General features: G+C 37.2%; 2 protein-coding genes across 2 annotated transcripts; one reads left to right on the top strand and one right to left on the bottom strand.

Moving 5' to 3' along the window:
* Window positions 1-1,022: 1,022 nt before the first annotated feature.
* LOC136236163 (uncharacterized) lies at window positions 1,023-13,072 on the bottom strand. Its single transcript, XM_066026272.1, has 2 exons — window positions 13,022-13,072; window positions 1,023-3,519 (listed from the first exon to the last, which is right to left on the bottom strand). The coding sequence occupies exon 2, from the start codon at window positions 3,515-3,517 to the stop codon at window positions 1,130-1,132; it is 2,388 nt and encodes a 795-aa protein (XP_065882344.1). The 5' UTR covers window positions 3,518-3,519; window positions 13,022-13,072; the 3' UTR covers window positions 1,023-1,129.
* Window positions 13,073-13,238: 166 nt separating this feature from the next.
* On the top strand, window positions 13,239-18,878 carry LOC136269053 (N-acetylglucosamine-6-sulfatase-like). The gene is made up of 14 exons (XM_066064511.1): window positions 13,239-13,317; window positions 14,943-15,078; window positions 15,213-15,367; window positions 15,482-15,578; window positions 16,406-16,689; window positions 17,520-17,684; window positions 17,734-17,762; window positions 17,805-17,915; window positions 17,967-18,059; window positions 18,114-18,222; window positions 18,276-18,356; window positions 18,409-18,467; window positions 18,579-18,644; window positions 18,690-18,878. The coding sequence occupies exons 1-14, from the start codon at window positions 13,245-13,247 to the stop codon at window positions 18,735-18,737; spliced, it is 1,506 nt and encodes a 501-aa protein (XP_065920583.1). The 5' UTR covers window positions 13,239-13,244; the 3' UTR covers window positions 18,738-18,878.
* The last annotated feature ends 2,211 nt before the right edge of the window (window positions 18,879-21,089 follow it).

The following is a 21,089-nucleotide window of genomic DNA, read 5'->3' as shown; positions in this document are numbered from 1 at the left end:
TAGTTATGAACAAACTTGCTTACATATATAGCTATAGGCATAGAGAAAGGAAGGTTAGATTTATGCAGAAGACCAAATCCCAGTGTCAGAAGAAAGGACATTAAAACCCTTTCACTTCTCAATAATGATTACTAAAAAATCCAAGATACTCTAATAGAACATTCAACTAACTCTAATAAAACAGTTGGGTGCATGTAGGATAATGAGCTGCATGCCTGCATTGGTTTAGGCTAACTTTCTGATCTGTAACAAAAAGTTCCCTAATGCCTCAGGGAAATAAAGACAAAATGATCATATTTCTGGGAAAAAATGGCCATGTGTACATGTGCTGCATCAAATCAGGAGCAAGAAGAGATTAATTTACTGGACAGCCTTAATGTAAAGATCACACACAGTCTGCTTTTGCAAATTGCTGTGATGTATGTTCAAATCAGTGGTTATGACAGTATCTAAGCTTTATGTTAATTGTCTACCTGTTCAACAACAAATTGGCATATACATTGGATTGTGGTCTTTTTGTGATTGCTTGTGCTGTTGAATTATGCGATGGATAGAATCCTCATGAAATAGTATTTATACAGGACAAAATGTATGATCACCTCCTCACTTGCTTAGAAAAGAAAAAGTTTGAATTATTTTCAAAGAGGAGATGCTGAAACAAATGGATCACATTTGGTTAAAATGTACATTATTTACTGTTTTTGTTGGTTCCCAGAAACATATGATGGTTGAGTGCAGCAAGTGCAAATAATAGTACCATTTTTCATGTATTGGAATAAATTCTAGTTAAGATGTCAAAGGAGCTACAGCAAATGTGCTGGACAGTTAAGGTGTGCCTCTAAGTTTATGAAAACCCTAAAAATTTTCTCCAAGGTGGAGAAATTAGTTGGATCAAAGCTCTTCTTTTGAACACTTATGATTAAGAATAACATTCAACCTAATAGTGTTCATTTGTTTGTAAACTGATTTAGTGTTGTATGCCACAACTTGTGGGCACATAATCTGGTTGGTTAGTTGCCACCACTATAGCTAATAGATGTAGCTAATGCTCAACAATAAATATAATGCCAAATACTAACAAAACCATCTGGCTCTAAACTAGCTATGTGTCATTCAGCAAACAAAAATGTCAAAGTCCAAGAAGCTGTTTACCCCAGGATACTATCTTTTCATTAAGTGGTAGCTTACTGACAGTGCTACCAATATCATATCCAAGTGCTTGGTACTGCTGAAGGGTAAAGGTTTTCTTTTCACCGCATTGTATACTTACTACACCATTTGCTGTGTAGAACTGATTGTTAGCAGTAAAAGGCACCAAATCTTTCAGGTGGGATGGATCACAACCCGAGTTGTGATAAATATCAGAACTGGTGATAACACAGGTGTTGTTGGTCCACACTTCATCCCATCCTGATGGTAGGCGATTCAACGAAGCTCCGTTACTATATACACAAGATTTACCCGGGAAGATGTACACATTGTTAGTAATTGTCTTACTATGGCCAAGATGATTCTTATACCCACCATAGACCTGGAAGTTGTAAGTGTCGGTGTAATAACTAGAACCATCATCATGATCAATGGGATATGTTGCATGATAGTTGTTGATGAAGAAATTGTTGGTGATTTGGGTATCTGCTGGGGTAAGAGAGGAAGATCCATTACCACTGCCCACCTCTGTCAAATATGGCTGTCTGTCCCAACTATTAAATGGTCCATGATCTCCTGTTTCTCGCACCATGTTGAATATCAAGTTATGTTTAAGAAGGTTTCCTCCTCCAAATCCATCATTAAAGTTAATACCAGCTCTTGGTCCATTAAAGAATACATTACCAATTAACTGAGTTTGACAGGCTATTGACTGCACATAAGCACAAACTTGTTTGCCATAAATACCAATCTCATGAACTAGGTTCCCTATTACTTGAGTGCCCCTTGGCTGGTTTCCATTTGTCCCATCTATTAGGTTAGATGTGCCCACAGCTACAATGGCATTATCTCCAACCCACACAAATTCATTCCCTTCTATGACTGCATCTCGCACATAATTACTGAGAAATACTCCGTTTCCACCTGGAGAGTCAAAAAGGCAATTCTGCACAAGAACATGTTCAGCTCCTTCAACAAACACTGCTCCTCCCCTGTGTACACTCCAGTCCCCACCACCGGGAGCCTCATAAATTGACATGTAGGTTGTAGCAGAGTGAGCCAACACCAGATTTGCTATGGTAATATTGGTAACTGGTTGGTCTTGTGACCCCATCACAGCAATCAACTGATCCAACACAGGGCCCACACCTTCATCTGGTAAACTAGTCCCATTCTGTACAAAGTATAGAATCATGTGATCACTGTCATAGTACCACTCTCCTGGAGAGTCTAACTCCTCAAAGATGTTATCCACAAACCATTCTGCTCCAAAACGTGCTCCCCTCGCTTCCTGAAATCCTCCTTTACTCCAAGTAAAGTTACGGTTGGCTTCATCTTGTTTGTCGATCCGGAATACCCATCCACCCCACCTACGACCTTGAAATGTGTGCAGTTCTCCTGTACTGGGGTCACTCCATGTACGATTCACAAATTCAACATCTGTTGGATACTGCATTCCTATAGGGACTACATATGTGGCACCGGCCCCTCCAGTAGGGTTAGCAGTTCCCCAGTATGATTCAGGAGGGTCAAACACTGATACGCTGCCACCTACTCCAATGGAAAAGTAAGGAAAGTGAGTTCTATTGCGATTTGGATCATCTATCATGACAAGAGTTCCAGGAATTGCTCTGGGTGTGTACCAGTGCTCAGCTTTTGGATAATAGCCAGTTGGATCAGTGTGTGCTCCCATAGTTTCTGGATTACCATTAGGGTAACGAGCACGTACTGCCCTATGACCTCCTATAAATAATTGAGTGAAAGGTGATGGAGATTGTTGAGATAGGTCAGTCATAAATATCTTTGCTTGAGGATATAATTTGCTAATGTATGGCTTCCAATCAAACTTGTACACTTTTCCACCACTAATTACTGGTGCCTCATCTTTGTAGCCAGCCATAGTCAAGTAACTATCAGTAGCTTCTAACACAATAGTGTCTTGAAGGTAGTAGGTACCATTCCGCAGGTATATTGTAGTGGGAGACTTCACCATTTGGGATCGGAATAGTGTCAAGGCTTTCTCTATGCTCTTCACTGGATGTGACATGTCACCATTATTATTATCATCACCATTTTTAGCATCAACAAATATTTCTACACCTTCTCTGTAGCTATCATAGTGGAATGGACAAGGCTCATACACTTTACCAGATTTACGGTTGACACTACAATTTTGGAGTTGTAGTGCATCATAAACTGCTTGAAAAGTGCCATATTGTGGTAGGAGCTTCTTGGCATAACTCCAAGCAAGTGTACGCAGATCACAGTCCAGACTAGGATCAATGTTAACAGGACTTAGTCCTTCACTGGTACACAACACCAACCATGGGAGCAGTGACAATAGGGACAGAACAAACTTTGTGAACATGGCTACAACAAAAGAAAAGCACAGAAAGTAAGTACAGAACATTGAACATGGCTTGTATGATATCATAGGCATTATTGTCATGCAGCTACACTGTAAGCTGGCTTTTATATAGTCTGGCTGAAGAGTGTGACAATAACAACTGAGATTTTGTATTAAGGGCAAATAGTTGTGGTACACAACATGCAATCACAGCACCTTTTTTTATAAAACTACTTCAAACAATATTATTTTGTAATGTGAGTCTGCCATAGAATGACTATACTGAGCGTAACTAGCCTTAATAAAAAATGCCAGACTTATATCTTGATACATTCCCACATGCAACAGGCTGTATACAATTACAACAAATCTGCACCAGTTAGAAACACTCCATAGTATGTAAAAGTTTTCCATACAATGTAGCTATTACTGTGATAGTTACAAGACTTCATGAAAATTTGTGTTGGTCTGGAAAGTTGCACAATAAATATACTGAAAAGAATAAGTTTTCACAAAGCATTGTACATGTATTCCACAATATAAGCACAAAACATATTTATCTCATAGTTTGTTTCCCTGCTAATAATTAATTGTACAGTCTTTGACAACAGTACACATGGATTAAAGCTAAGTAGAGGAACTAACTATGGTAGTACTAGAATGGTACTATCTTTTGTGGTAATATGTGATAGATATAATTCAAAGTGGTAACACATGAGGTTCAAAATGAGCCATTATCAATGATTGCAACACATTCAAAGCTAGAACGCATCACTGTAACTACACATATTAACACTTTAGTGAAGTGCACTATCAAGAATACACATAAATGTGATAACAGTATAGGGATCATGTACATTTGCATTTCCATCAAAAAAAAACAGTGGCTGTCAGAAGAATTGGTTGGGTGCAATCAAGTACAAACAAACACACTTTCAAAGTAACTCGAATGCTTCCAATGTGTTTCTTCAATGAATTTGTACTGACTGAGTAACTGCGGTGAAAAATCACTGATGAGTGCATGTAATTTCATTGTACACACTTCATTGATGTGCCACCTACCTTTATACTTAAAGCAAAAAAATAATATTAAACCCAAAGAAGTATATACAGAGGCAAGAGTATGAAAAAGCATATCACTCCCATTGCAGTGGCCATTATCAAGCTATACTTGTCTGCAGATTTAGCCAGATAGTTGGTTTGTCGGTCGATCAGACAGTCAGTCAGTCAGTCAGTCAGTCAGTCATTCAGTCAGACAGTCCATCAGATCAAATGCAGACACACTTCACATACTATTCTCTGTAATTTTGTGCGTATAAAGCTACATGTGTACACTTAAAACTATCTACTTTGCTCAACAATAATTAATAACAGAGGTTATCCAGATCCCTGCATGAAGACCGAAAGTCCATAATTCTGGAGTTGTATGCAAAATCAGTTTATTTCCCACTTTTGCAAACAACAACTGAAATTACTTTAATAGCTGAAAGCTCAGCTAACTAAAGTTTTGATGATTGAGGTTCAATTGTATTCCAATTATATTCCAATTACAGTTAAATACATGTATTGGTGTGAACTATTTAATTACCTAACGAGTGGCACTATTTTGTGATGTGCAAAGTCAAGTCCATAGCTATACTAAAAATCAACCACAAGCATAGCTAGCCCAGGGATTATAATGCCATACAGGTTGTGGTTTTATTTTAAAAGTAGGCATTCCAGTATCCAAGATTTTTTTTTTAAAAATCTCCTAATAGAACCGTGGCAAAAAATAGCAATGCATGTTTAACTTAGGATTGCTCCATCATCCAAACTCAATTATGGATATAAAAAGGGATTTGCCCACACACTGATCATAATGATGTGCACTACATCTGAATAAATTGTGTCATATGTGTAACCTTCCTTGTAAAGTATGCAGAATACTTTTGAAACTCAAATAAGTATACTGTCAGATGGAAGGTATTTACTGGTGCTTGCATAGTTACTTGGTTTGAGTTAGCTAAACAACAATAATATTTTCGGGTAAGTAGAATTCAAGGGAGATGGATAAGAGATGGAACGGAAAGTGGGAATGGGAAAAACCCATGAAAAATACCTGATAAAGGTCATCATACAATAATTATACAGATTGTATAGGTTACATTTTACAGCACAGTGTTTCTTTGCAGCATTGTTTGGATCCATTTGATAAAACACTCTAATAGAGCAGTCGCATGCATTAAAATTCTCTAATAGAGCAGTTAAGAATATTTTGTTAACTAGCTATCCCACCATGCAGGGACTCGCATTGATTACCTGTGAACTAATGCAGACACTGTCAGTTACTTAGAATTCTTTGTATTTAAAGGGATTGACTAACTTGCAATGTTGATGACTTAGCTAGTTGATATACCTATAATCTATGACAGCTATAGCTTATTAATTCACAGGCCCATCAATGTGGGTCCCTGGTGGGATAGCTAACAAAACATTCTTGACTGCTCTGTTAGAGTACTTTAACGCAGGTGTTTGCTCTATTAGAGTGTTTCAATCGTTTTATTGAAAGGATTCAAACAATGCTGCAAAAAGACACAATGCAGCCTATCCATCCCATTGAATAATGACCTTCATTTTCTGTGGGTCGTTCTTGTTCCTACTTTCTATTCTCTTCCTGTTTTCCTCAAATTCTACTTACCCACAATTTTCTGATAGTTTTGTCACCAACTCAAAGATATAAACCACTTCAAAGTTGGCATAACAATGCCACAATTGAAACTCTGCAACTCCACCTTAGGTATAGTTGTGTCATTGTGACTGACACCTCTACTTTAGTTGTTTACCTTTACAAGTTGCTAACTTTTAATTTTTTACTTGAGATATCATAGCCACTTGCCTATATACACCATTGTATTGACAAGTATGCAGTGGGTGAAACATATTTGCTCACCAAAAAGCACACAAAGATTGCTGAGATCCAACAAAACCTGAAGTTACTCTCATTACATGTACAAACTTGCAGCTAGAAGAAACTGCAGTTTCAAGACAGTCCAGGTTACTACATAGATGGCTTCCTATTTCAATTGTGCTTTAAACATGTATGGAAAGTCCTGGAGAAACAAATATACTTTTTTCAACTTTTATAAAGCACTGTGCATGCCACCAAAGTAGCCAATTTCAACCAAACTAAATATATGTTTCTGAGATTGGCAATCGATAATCTATCCATTGAGCATATAAACATCAATTTAAAAATTGGACTGGAATGCCTATTTAAAGTCCGCTAGCTATATTTACAGAAAAAAAGACAAGTGTATTTAGCTGTTAAAGCAGTCCTAAGTTTAGTTTACATGCTAGTCTGACCATTGAGCCATCAAGGAAAACGATAACAAGATAGGAAGTCCCTTAATTATGGACTTCCTATCTTGTTAGTTTGCACTTAACCAAGGCACTTGCTGCATTTGTGCATAGCTAAATGCAGTGACTACCTTATTTTTATTTTCATTGCTTTACAGATACATACAAAGATGGTGAGGTACAAAGAAGATAGGACAGCATAATTGAAATGTGATATAGTTAGTATTTATTGTAAATACAATAAATGATAGTTACAAGGGTAAGGTAGCTTAGCACAATTACAAGGGAATACAAAATGGAAAGTACAGATATTAAATTAAGCAAATTTGATCCCATCAATAGTTCTTTAACTTTTGGTTAATTGTGAAAGGGTAAGATAAATTATTGGCAGAGCATTCCATAATCTGGGAAGTCTATAAATAGGAATTAGCACATCTTGAGTTACTTGTGACATAATTTAATGTTTAAAGACGTTGAATGAGAACTGTTGATAGTAACATAGTTAGAAATGTTAAAACTGGGGGTAGGATGCTTTAATGATCTTATGAAAATAGAATGTCTTGTAGTTTGAATATGTAAATTAAGGGTAATAATTAGTCTTGCCTAATAATCCATAGAAAAATCATTTAGCTAAAATGAATTTGGTGGCACGTCACTGTATTCTTTCCAATATCAAAATATCCTTAACGAGATTGGGCTGCCACAAAGGACAAAAATACAATAAAGTTGATCTTTTGGCTTGTATCGATGTAATATTTTTTAATGTTTGCCGTATAAAACCAATACTGGCAGTAGCTACCAATAAACCGAAACTTTCATGGGGCAAGAAGTGGGGCAAATTCATTGGTGGGTACTCTTTCAAGAGGCTACAACTCGGCTTCTGGAGATTCATTCCACATGAAACTTACACAGGACATAGAACAGAAGTTGGGAAAGATGATGAAAAACATTATTTCGGTATCAGGTTGGGTTAAAGGATATGATGGCTGTATTGGGCTCAACTTGAGAAAGTGATTGTCAACAAACGATCAATAATGAACTGTTGTACGTCGATTTGTCGATATTAATGCTGTGGGAAGCTTCTACTGTACTTTTCAAAGTGTCAAAGTCTTTTTAGCCATGCAATTTTGCCAATTATCAGCTGTCACTCACCCAGCAAAGATCAAAGTAATCTGCACTACTTAAATATCTGTTGTACTACTCACTCCCGTACTCATGCATATGATCACCTGAGGTGAACTAAAAAGTTGTGCTCCAATGGCATTGGTGTAGCTAGCAATAGTTATTTTCTAGTACTGATTTTATTTGTGAGCCCTTCCTTGTGTAATTTGTTTAACCAGAGCATGCTTATGGGGTTACTTCCTGAGAATTGACTTCCGCACATGTTGTTCCTGTTCACAAAAAGGGAGATAGTCATGTTGCAGCAAATTACAGAGCCATCAGTTTAACATCTATTGGGGATTATCTGTAGAAAACTGACTGAAGCCCTGGAGAAATCTAATTGTTTGAGTGATGCACAATTTGGTTTTCGTTCTCATCGCTCAACAGTGTCATTGCTTTTGTGTGCTGTATATGAGTTGGGGTCTTTCCTTAGAACTACATAACAGTGTACATTTAGATTTTGCTAAGGCCTTTGACTCTGTGGCCCATGAACATCTCCTTGTTAAACTGCAGTGCCTAGGTACTGATGGTAAGCTACTACAATGGATACACTCCTTTTTGACACACAGATAGCAGCAAGTTGTTGTCAAAATGGTACATATTCAGACTGGTGAAGTGTCAGATCAGGAGTTTCTGTGTTAGATCCCTTATTATTCTTATTATATATTCATGATCTGCACAGTGTTGTCAAGCAGTCAAAAAGTGAAGCTATATGTGGATAATGTCACCTTATACCGCAAATCAAGTTATTTTCATGCATGAAAATATTCACGAGTTAAATTTTCGTGTAAATAAGTTTTCATGGGTGCCTGGTAGCTACCCACAAAAATATTTTAACATGAAAGTTTTGTCAAGCTGAAATTATAACAATTGTGTATTGCTGATTGATAGACTATTGACTATTTTACCATTCCATATTTACAGGCACAGCAAGGAACAACACCTACAACAGCGAGCAATCCCACACCATGCTAACAAGTTGATCACGTGATTAGTCACGTACAGCTGTATGTCCAAAGCCTATGTTTGAGATCAACTGTGGATATCATGTATACCATCAACTACTATGGACTGCTACAGTTGGTGAAAATCTTACCAGCACACGAGAACCTACCAAGGGCACCAGAGTAGGTGTGACCAGTGAGGCCAGAGCCTCACCACTTTTTGGCTGAAATTATTACTAAAAGTAGTACTTGGCATTACTTTAATGGCAAAAAAACCTTTACCTAACCTGTCTTTCACTCAGAACAGCTCTGGTAGCAGCTTCATGTTGACTTCGTCCATAGTAAGTGCCTCTAAAATAATTACCATGGCATTATACTAGCTTTGGCTTTGTTTCTCTTTGTAGTTGCTTTGGATACATTCCTTACTGTTTATTAGTAGACTCAAATGATAAGGTTAAGAGTTAAACAGAGGTATATTTGGTCAGTTTCCAGTTTTATAATTGAACACCTGTCAGGTTACTGGTAGCTAGCTAACTAGCACCTTGCACACAGTACAGGGGCAGCTTTAGGGGAGTTTCTGAGGTTTCCAGAAACCGGTCATGTTCAGATTGAGATACTCTAATAGAGCAGTCAATCACTCTAACAAAGCAGAGCAGCAGTGTAGCAAGTTATGTAGGGATTTTTATGTAATTATAATATATATATAGTTAGTGGAACAGTTATTCTCAGCATGCATTTACCTTTCTTTTTTTTGGTTTTTATCGAAAGTCTAACTATGCTCTAGATAAAAAACCAGTTACCAAAAATCCTGGAGCCGCCCTTGCAGTAGTACTACAGCCCCTGCAAATAGCATCTCTAAATGTGCAATTTTAAAATTTCCTAGGGGCATGCTCCCACCCTAGGCACCAGCCTATTATGCTGGCATAATTTTGAGCATAATAGGTACCTGAAAGCATCAAGCATAATGCTAGCATAATAGGCAGAATAAATGTCATACTGTAAGCAAAAATGCATGCCATAGAAAAAGATTGACTTACAATAACAGAACAGTCGATGCCACTCATATGGCATTAAGTAGTTATTTGACATGACTGTTATTATAGTTTACAATGTATCCAAATTCTTAATGCACAATGAGTACATTTCAGTTGTTCATAAGCCAAAGTTGATCATTATTCATTAAAAAGTAACAAAACATGGGAACTGTAGCAAAAAGTTTGAGCATAATTATGAGCATAATAGGCAAAATTTTTTAGCACTGCAGCATAGCATAATAGGCAAAATTAAAAGCATAATAGGCTGGTGCTTACCCCACCCCAGACTGAGCCTTACCACTTTCACTTTTACTCTGACGCCCATGGAACTTACAAATGGGAGTAATAGATATGCAGTAGCCATTATCATAAAGGATGGAAGTATTATTGGACACATTCCTCGACAAATGTCTCGTGTTTGTTTGCTGTTTCTTCGAAGAGGAACTTGTTTAATAACTGGAACACGAGTGGACTTACCACAGGGTGGGATGGTTACTCACATACTGGTTAAAATTAAAACACATGCGAAAAATTCAATGTTTGTTTATATTCACGTGTTTAATTTTCTAGAGGACCTTGATTGCATTTGTGATTGGGCAAACAAGTAGCAACTTTGATTGAACGTGTCCTATAGTGTGAGGCTTTTCTTATCTCAAATAAATGTAAGAAAATATATTGTGACTATCTTATCAACCACTCTCCTTTATCTTGGAGTTCCTCTGTCAAATATTTAGGAGTTAGGTTCCAATCAAATTTGTCATGGTCTGACCATTGCAAGTATGTTTCAGCCAAAGCCAGTAAATCTTTGATCCTCTATGAGGTGCTATAGCTAAGTGTGTGCATGTATGAGTCAGTTACACTTGCTGTCTCACCTGACTGGCTTCTGGCACCTGGCTTGCATACTCTATATTCTACAGTATTGTGTATCTCCTACATGTTATGTATGGATAATTATAGCATGTACACATCACTGTGCCATTGCCACACCACTGATGAACTGCACTTAGCTTAAACAGTGGCTTGGTTTGGAATTATATGCTGACTGTACTGGCTTTCACCACCTTATTGTGCATAGACTCATCTGATTGATTTTTACTCACAGTAGTCGGCAAAAGCTGTTCTTCCCTATATACCAGAGCACACACACAACAATAAACGCGCAGTACAAAATAGACAACCATGTTACACATACGAAACTATACTACACAAACTTATTTAAATATAAGTTCTTAACAGAGGATATAATTTCATCATAATTACAAGTAACACATCTCACATCTACAATGTAAAAGAAAGTCGAGGGTTTACATTTTGTATGCGTCATCCTTCACCATAGCTGAATAAATTCCATCTATGGTGTTGCCAATAATGTATTGCTACTACAGTAATGTTGCTAAGCGCCAGTACATTGGTGGTGTGGCAATGGCACAGCACAGTAATGTGTACACAGATATATGCATACAAAACATACAAGAGAGAGCTATACACAGCACTGGTGGCCTCTAGATATGAACGATAGCTACTATCTAATGGCGGATCCAGGATGGGGCATTTGGGGCAAATGCCCCCCTCCCCCCATCCCTAACCTTGTGGAGGAGCCAGCCATACTTCTAATTAAAATAGCTACTAAACTTTGTCAGGCCAAGAAACTCATGAAAATATGCACATTTACTAGCATTTTTTACAAATTCACCTGAAACCAAAGCGAACCAAAGTCAAACTAGCCGTGAAATTATCATTCAGCACCTTCGTACGTACTAAGTGCCTCTAAAATAATTATCGTGTCACAGTTGTTTAAGGCATCCAGGGCCTTTAAAACAGCTTTTAAGACTTTACAATTTTTTTATTATTATTATTATTTGTTTACTGTACAGAAACCTCCATATGGAGTATATAGTACAACAGATTAAATTAAGAATAAATTGTAGTGATTGTACTTAGCTATAATTAATACATTGTTTAAATGTGTTTAAGGTAGGTGATTCCACAGTACTGCTAGATAAGTTATTCCATAATTTAATTGTAGAGGGGTAATAAGAGTAATGGTAAGAATCAATTCTGGAGTGTGGCTGCAAAAATCGTTGATCGTGACCTCATGTTTGGCTTGCTGTTGGGATTAAATAGGTTCCATTATCGATGTGAACTTGTCTATGCACCATTTTATACATCATAACTAGCTTCAAATTGTTCCGTCGCTGTTCAAGAGTTGGTAGATTCAGGTGATCTAGTATCTCAGTTACACTAGCCCAGGGTGAATAATTGTTTGAAATAAACCTTGCAGCTCTTCATTGGACCATTTCTAACTTGTAGATGCTACTGTTAGTGTATGGAGACCAGACAGTTGATGCATACTCTAAGATAGGACGTACCATTGCTAGATAACACAGCTTCTTAGTTTGTTGAGTGCAAGAGCTAATATTACGTCGCAAAAAGGCATTGGCTGAGTTTGCTTTACAGGTAACATGTTGGATATGGTTTGTCCATTTCAGGTGTTCATCTATTGTTACTCCCAGGTAAGCGGCACTGGTAGATCTACAAATTTGATGTTGTTTCAGAAAATACGTTGAGTTAGTTGTTAATATCCTGTTACAACCATCTGAAAAGGCCATAATAGCAAAAATCAACAGTGAGACACTACTAAGAGGTGATTATTTGCTACTTCAAAAATGCAGCACTGAACTAGAGAATCTGGCTCTCCCCAACCAATTACAACTTAGCCTGTTTGTGCCCCTCCCCTTGCCAACTCCTGAATCCGCCCTTGCTATCAGTCACTACGGCTTGATTTGGGATCACATGTTGATCATACGTACTTTCAAACACCTTGTTGTGCATAGCCTCACTATAGGGGTTTGTCGTATGTGACCCGATCCTAGTAATAATAATTCTGCCCCGCTGAAGTGATTATGAAATATATAGCTGATATTTTTGAAAACATGACAGTGAGACAAAGCTGAACAGCTACGACAAAAGTTTCCTCATGCAGCACCCTGCTTAATGTGTATGTACACAAACATTAAGCAAGCTTAAACATCAATTCACTAACAACATACTTTTATAGCTTCTCTTGCTACTGGCACCCTCGCTGGCTCGGTCACGTGTTAGTAAAATCCACAATTGATTATTTCACGATTCAAACAGTTTAAATGTGTCCACCGTGTGTCGCGTGTGTATCTTGGGTTAAAGAATTACTTATGCTTTTATTTAAAATGCAGTAGAAACACAGATCACGTCAGGTGACTTGGTAGGCGTGGCTATAGCACGTGACAATCAATCATGTGGAGCACCGGTGTTGTTTTTTGCGTGTTCATACTATTCTTTGCTGTTAATGGCTCCAAGCCTAATATTGGTGAGTGTTTGTGAAGCGTTACTTAGTATGAACCTCGTGCATATACTGTATGCGAGATTGCACGATTAGTTGCGAAGTTCTTGCAAATTCCGTAATTCAAACGTTCGCACATGCGCGTTATTGTTCTTATACATTTATTTCGTAATGTTTACACAGGGAATTCAGTAGAAGTGATTTTCAGTGGAGGCCTGCACATACATACATTATACACAAATATTAACTACTGTATACGAGATAACTTATATCACAAAAATTACATAAAACTCAACTAGCTATAACTATCCTAACTTGATCGAATCCCTCATCCTACTGATCTTATTCCTGTTATCTCATCCACCAGAGGTCACAATCAATGATTCAGTCATATCTATGCTCGAACAGCCCAATACAGCAATTCCTTTTTTCCAAGATCAATCAGGCTATGGAACTTGCTACCTCAAGAACTTATCCAACAACCATCTTTAAACAGCAGTTGAAGGCATTCATTTTCTCAGCAAATTAACATCATAGCAGCAACATTAACTCTTTAATTACATAATACATATGTAGTTTAGTTACTGTAAGTGTAATGTACGTAATGTAATGTATGTGCATTTATCCTCAAACTGAGGCTACACATTATTTAATAAATAAATAAGTAAATAATTAGCTATATAGCTACATATGCAGTAGGCAAATAAAACTACAGCACAACCAAAAACAACAACAAAAAATCAATAAAATTGAAAAACAAGGAGAAGTCTGAAGTAATGACTTGAAAATCTGAATCGCTGTATGAAATCTCCGACGTTCAATCATTTATTGCGAGTGTTGTCTACTAGAACTGTCCTCATATCTACTGGTAGGTATTCGAAAATTATATGGTACAGTAGTTCATGTACAGCACATGCTAATATTAATACATGCACATGATGTTTCATATCCAGTCATACAGTACTGTATATATACTCCAATCGTGTGTTGAGTTATGTGTGCGCATGTGTGTACTGGCGTGTGTGCGTGTGTGCCGGTGTGTGTGTGTGTGCTGGTGTGTGTGTGTGTGTGTGTGTGTGTGTATGTGTATGTGTGCGTGTGTGTCAAGTGTGTATGTGTGTGTGTCAAGTGTGTGTGTGTGTGCGTGCATGCATGTGTGCCGTGTGTGTGTGTGTGTGTGTGTGTGTGTGTGTGTGTGTGTGTGTGTCAAGTGTGTGTGTGTGTGTCAAGTGTGTGTGTGTGTGTGCATGTATGTGTGCCGTGTGCGTGTGCGTGCGCGCGTGTGTGTGTGTATGTGTGTGTGTGTGTGTGTGTGTGTGTGTGTGTGTGTGCGTGCGTGTGTGTGTGTGTGTGTGTGTGTGTGTGTGTGTGTGTGTGTGTGTGTGTGTGTGTGTGTGTGTGTGTGTAAAGCTGTACATTTGACCTTGCATCTGAAAGTGATGCTAAGTATTATTTCATGCTGATAGCTCATTGTGATGGGAAGTAGGTTAACTTGTTCCCTCAGTTCACATGCTGCAGTTGAATATACACAGAGTTAAACAAGCAGTTGCTATGCTATGCTATGTAGTATATATATATATATATATATACGTACATGTGCACCTGTGCTCTGTTGTCCATTGTTTAATAACTGTTTCTTCTTTGCCTCTTAGTGTACATTCTCACTGATGATCAAGACATCAAATTAAACTCACTTGATGTCCAATCTAAAGTGAAGTCAATGCTCATTGATGAAGGACTTTTCTTTGACAATGCTTTTGTGACTACTCCAGTTTGTTGTCCTTCAAGGTTATTACCTAGTATAACACTAGCTGGTACAGCATATATATTATTTACATTAGCTGGCCAATTGTGTGTGTGTGTGTGTGTGTGTGTGTGTGTATGCATGTGTGCATGTATACTCCATGGCTGGTGACTAACAGGTCATCAATCCTGACTGGTAAATACACTCATAATCATCAAACATATGAGAATGGTGTACCACATGGTTGCAATGCTCCATCATGGCGTCAACTAAATGAGAAGAAAACTGTGGGATACTATATGAGTATGGCTGGGTACAAGACTGGACTATTTGGTATGTGATATGAATGACATATAAGCCATGAGGTGTATATGCATCAAATAATGAATGAGTTGTACACCCTTTGTTGCTTTGTCAGTATTTAAATCTTGTGTATATGTTTGCTAGGAAAATACCTTAACAACTATGCTCGTCCTCTATCAGGAATGAATGCAAGTCATATACCGCCAGGATGGTCCAAATGGTTTGGTCTAGTTGGGAATAGGTAATCATGTGATTTGTCAGTCTGTTTTTTGTCTTTAGTGTAATAAGAGGCTGTGCATAACACATATAGTTTAATATAGTTGTTCAGTTGTTACAATGTACTAAATATAGTTTGCTGGTTTTACTGCAGTTGTAAAATACCCATGCATGTCCTCTATTTTAACTGTGCATCCATGCAGATGGCTAATAAGTATCAATCATAACGAATTAAAAATTTATCTTCATCTTTTATACATGCTCTGATGGTGATTACAGATGGGATGATGGAAAATAATTTGCAGCTTTTTGATTTGGCTGGCCAAAGGAGGCTGCCATAATAGGGGCACTCATGAGGGCTTCCTTGAATTGCTAAAAATTAAGGCGTTACGATTCCAGAATCCATGAAGTAGGACAATTTTAAAACTTTATACAAGTGAATTAAAAGCAATGTTTTCTCATGTGATAACAACATCAGTTAAGTTGTTAATTCTATTCTGAACAATACAGGAGGCATAAAACACTTAGATTACTTTAACAGAACACTTATACAGATGTAGTGGAGACCCCTCTGTGTACACCCCTAAGTATTACACAAAAATCAAGATAGTAGCATTATTCAGCCTGGAGTGATATTAAACACATTTTGCTTATACTATCACTTTAAAATGATGTATCTTTTGGTAATTTCCTAATATATATATATAGCTACATGTACTGCACACTGTTTCCTCTTTGATCCACCTACACATCAGGGTGGAATAGAGCATATTAAAAAGTCTGTTTAACTAAAATTGTGCTGTGTGTCCATGTAGCTATATATGTTGCAGTGTTTGTTGCCTTTTGCTATAGTAAATTTTACAATTATTCTGTATCCAATGATGGTGTGGAGGAGAAGCATGGTGATGATTATGAGAAAGATTACTTTACTGATGTTATCAAACGAGAGGCAGTTAAGTTCATTAAGGACTCAACACAAGAGAACAAGCCATTCTTTGTGTACATTGGTACACCTGCACCTCACCGACCAGCCACCCCTGCTCCACAATATAACCACACATTTGACAGTCATCCTGCTCCCAGGACACCATCGTACAACTACAATAGTACTGATAAACACTGGATAATATCTAAAGGTATGTGAAAGACTAAACCACACTTTGCAGATCTCACCCAATGCCATGCAACTTTCACCCAAAATTCTTTTGCCAGCAGGCCACCCATTGAAGGGATTCATTGTCAGATGATCTCAATCAGGCTTCTCAAACTTTTATACTAGCTATAATTATACTTTGTGTAGTTTAATTAATGTTGTGTTTGTTTCATTATAATTTTTACATTGTTTGTTTTGTTTTGCTATTATTATACTGTGCTTGTGTTGTGCTGTTTATTGTTATTTCTGTGTTTCAACAAGGATGAAAGGCTTCAGCCAATTGTTACAAACTTAATTAAAATAATCATCATGCAGTACTACATCACAAAAGTCTGCATGTACTCTCCCATGTAAAAATATCATGTAAAAATATTGAGTAGAAACCAATTCCTTCACAGTGCTTTCGTGGTAATATTTGATAGGTACAATCAAGCCCAAAAGTGCCTTTAGTGTAACCTGAATTGCTTCCAATAGAAAAGTTTCTAGTTTTAAATTCAGTGCACAGAATTTTCGCTGACTGACTGATTACATAACTGATGCTTTCAGACATGCCCAACTCAATATGGCTAACCATGATAGTGGCAGATTTAGATTTTTAAAAGGGGGTCCTGGCATGGAAATTGTGCCATCATCTAGTTATAGCACTCTGGATGCTTAAAGAAGTCATTTCTCAATTCTGTCAATAAGCAATAAGATCCAGTCATGGATTTGTTTCTCCTTTCTGCAACTTTTCAAATGCCATGTGTAAAAATAAGACCAGTTTGCCCATGCAGAGACAATCACAAATGGAATTATATATAGGAACTATTATAGGTACTCCACCAATGGATGGGTACACTAAGACGATGGTTGATACACTCTACCAGGACAGGCTGGAAACTTTATTATCAGTTGATGATCTTGTTGATGAAGTTGTTACAACACTACAGACTGCTGGGGTTCTTGATAACACTTATATTTTCTACAATAGTGATCATGGTTTGGACAGCTGTAGCTATGCTGATTTCCATCCATGATTTTATCATAGGTTATCATCTTGGACAGTTCAAACAACAAGTAAGCATGTTATCATCTGTTAGCACTGACCATAGAATGTAGGGAGAAAAACGTCAACCATACGAAGAAAATATTAGAGTTCCCTTAATTGTAAGAGGACCAGGAATTAACTCAGGCAAGAAAACCAATCGTATTGCACTCAACATTGACATTGTGAGTGCCATAACAATAATGACTTGCTAGAATGATTACTTACTATTACAGACTCCAACATTTCTTGATCTTGCTGGATTCAAAGTACCAGAAGACATTGATGGAATGTCTCTCAAACCAGTTCTTTTAGACTCAACTAACTTGGTATGAGTTTTATGTGTTAGTGGCTGATTAACTGTTCATAAATTTTAAAAAAAGTGGCGAGATGACTTCTTGATAGAATATTATGGTGAAGGTGATCCTACAACTGGTTTGGGTTGTCGAGGTAACCGCAGTCCGATAACTGGTGACCAACTGTTCTTGCATGGTAAAAAAGTCAGCAAATGAAGTGAAATTATGCATATGTATGTGTATATTTAGATTGCAATAACAACACTTGGTTAGCCATAAGAACCATCAACAGCAAACAAAATGATATATATACTAAATTTTACTTAACTGGTAATTGAATAAAGTTAATTACTGGTTTCCTATGTGATTATATATTATTCAGATGACACGCCAATTGCTGTAGAGAACACCTACTTCCATGAGTATTATGACATAAAGACAGTAAGTGATCATGAGGGCATTCAAATAATATTTATTTTCATGTAAATATCATAATTATTTGTCTGTACACATCATTGTATACACAATTACTATTGTACCATTTCCACACAGGATTACTGGCAGGTTCATAACACTTATGATGATCCTACCAACAAAGCAATGATTACTCAGTTAAATGTTAGTCAGTATTGTTGTATTTCTTAACAGATGAAATTCCTACAGGAAAGAGTTAACAAGCTGTACCACTGTCAGGGGCAAAGCTGTCACTGATCAATTGCCAGAAATGGAACAAGACCTTGCAGTCACTGCTCTGTTTATATGGTATACTCTTGCATGTTGATTTGTTTTATTTAAACTCATTTACAGATTTTGTGTATAGCTTTAATATTTCATTGCTAAAATGTTATTTATAAGCACTGACTCAGAGATCCACATTAAGTGCAGTAAACCACTGTGTGTCACACAATATACATGCAGTTTTGCAATTTGCATATTTTGAACTAGCTCATGGGAGCTGAGCTTCTTTACTCCAACTATGGTATGTGCATGACTTAAGAATGCAGTACAAAGACTGAACAAAAAGGCATCCCTGAATAAAAACAGAACACATGAGTGTATTAACTTATTAGAGAGTAGTGCAGTTTGCTATATGCATGCATGTACCTTTGCAATGTACTATACTTAGCTATGTTGTTTGTTAAAGCACTGCATGCAGCAGGACAGGTGATTGAATTCATATTCATAGATAGCTACATCAAAAACAAGAACAGCTACACAGAAAATTAACAGCTACACAGAAACATTGCAAGTAATAATGATTGAGAATTATTATTACAGGTTTTTGCAATTGAATTCGGCGACTTTGCAATTGAATTCGTCCCGTTTGCAATTGAGTTCGTCGCTTTTGCAATTGAATTCGTCCCGTTTGCAATTGAATTCGTCCCGTTTGCAATTGAATTCGTCGGTTTTGCAATTGAATTCGTCCCGTTTGCAATTGAATTCGTCGGTTTTGCAATTGAATTCGTCGCTTTTGCAGTTAAATTCGTCCATAACAAGAATGACAGCTGGAGCAAACATGAAAACATGATGTAGCAGCTGCTACAAGAACTTGTTCAAGTACAACAGTAGTAAACAACTCTTTATAAGGCAATAATTCTTCCTCAACAGCCTCTCCAACAACATTCCAAACTCTACTACGCCATTCGCGATGGGTGTGGTCACTCGCGAGCAAGCTAATTAACTTGTCAGACAGCTATCAACTTCGCGTACTACCAGCTTCAATTACCTTCTAGTGTCTCAAGTGTAACTCTCCAAGGCATAAATAGTTCATCTCTTAATGAACGGGTTGGTTTCTTGGAGCCGTTTTGTTTATGACGAATTGTAATGCAAACGCGACGAATTCAATTGCAAAGGCGACGAATTCAATTGCAAAAACCTGTACTATATACAATTGCCTCTATAGTGTATGAGTTAATTGTCCCTAGAAATTCACAATTAACTTGCAATAATTGCTAGCATTAGTGTTATCCTGCCCCATGTTGAACACAATAGATTGTTCACCTACAGAGACAGCCCAACCCTATACTGGAGTATAGCTATACATAAAGATAATGTTGTTCTGTTGCTGAGCATGAGCTTTAATGTTACTGTTGTCAATCACTGTGTGGGTGTGTCAGGTGCTACAAAAATCAACTTGGAAATTGACTTATGTCTGACTCTCTGCTATACATCAATATTTACTGCTTATAGCTTATATTTGGGTGGCTACTATATAATATGTTTGAGCAATGTAGTCACTCTATATTATTATTATTATTGTTTACTGTGCAAAACCTCTTACAAAGAGTATATACAAGCACAAATAATGAATCAACAAAATTAATTATATGATTAATTGATGTTCAGCTAGCCTTGCTTTAAATTGGTCTAAACTTGAACAGGTGATGAGGTCGTTGGACTATTGCTTAGCCACTAATGAATTTAAAAGTTTCCACCAAACTTCTCTATTATCGAACACCAAATTTATACATTGCATTGCATAGCCCACCATGCATGTCTTCCCATCTACAACACAGTGTCAATACAGGTACAGTAGTTTAATTTGTTTAAATTCATATAACAACATATTAACTCTTGTTTACTACCATTAGAGTCAACAAAATAAAGGTTAAGTACAAATGTTTATTATTACATTGGCTTATAGTCAACTTGAAAGAAGATTGCATCATCTTAAGGAAACCACTACTTAAATTGTATTTAGTGTCTTTGCAAAGGTCTTTGTTAAGGATGAACTGATAACCTGACCACATGGGACATGATCCACTGGGGGCCCTTAGACGACCCTCATCCAGATGCTTTCCAAAAGAAGAATAATGATTTTTTGTCAAAAATTTGGTTCAGCAGCTTAACCTGGAAATGTCCATACAGTGGCCAGCTCAACTGATCATCATATGGACCGTTCATAAGGTACAGGTACACTGACAGGTGAATATGGCCAACAGCAACACACAAGCACACTTTGTACCCATTGTGATGAGTGTAGAATGAATCACTGTACCATTTACCACTCTTCTTAGAATACTCAGACATCTTAGCTATTACTGGAACTACGTATACCTCATT

The sequence above is a fragment of the Dysidea avara genome, chromosome 10 (genome assembly GCF_963678975.1).
Source record: "Dysidea avara chromosome 10, odDysAvar1.4, whole genome shotgun sequence".
In the NCBI taxonomy this organism is placed as follows: domain Eukaryota; kingdom Metazoa; phylum Porifera; class Demospongiae; order Dictyoceratida; family Dysideidae; genus Dysidea; species Dysidea avara.
The sequence above is the reverse complement of the archived record's forward strand: the minus strand, read 5'-3'. Positions and strand labels throughout refer to the sequence as shown.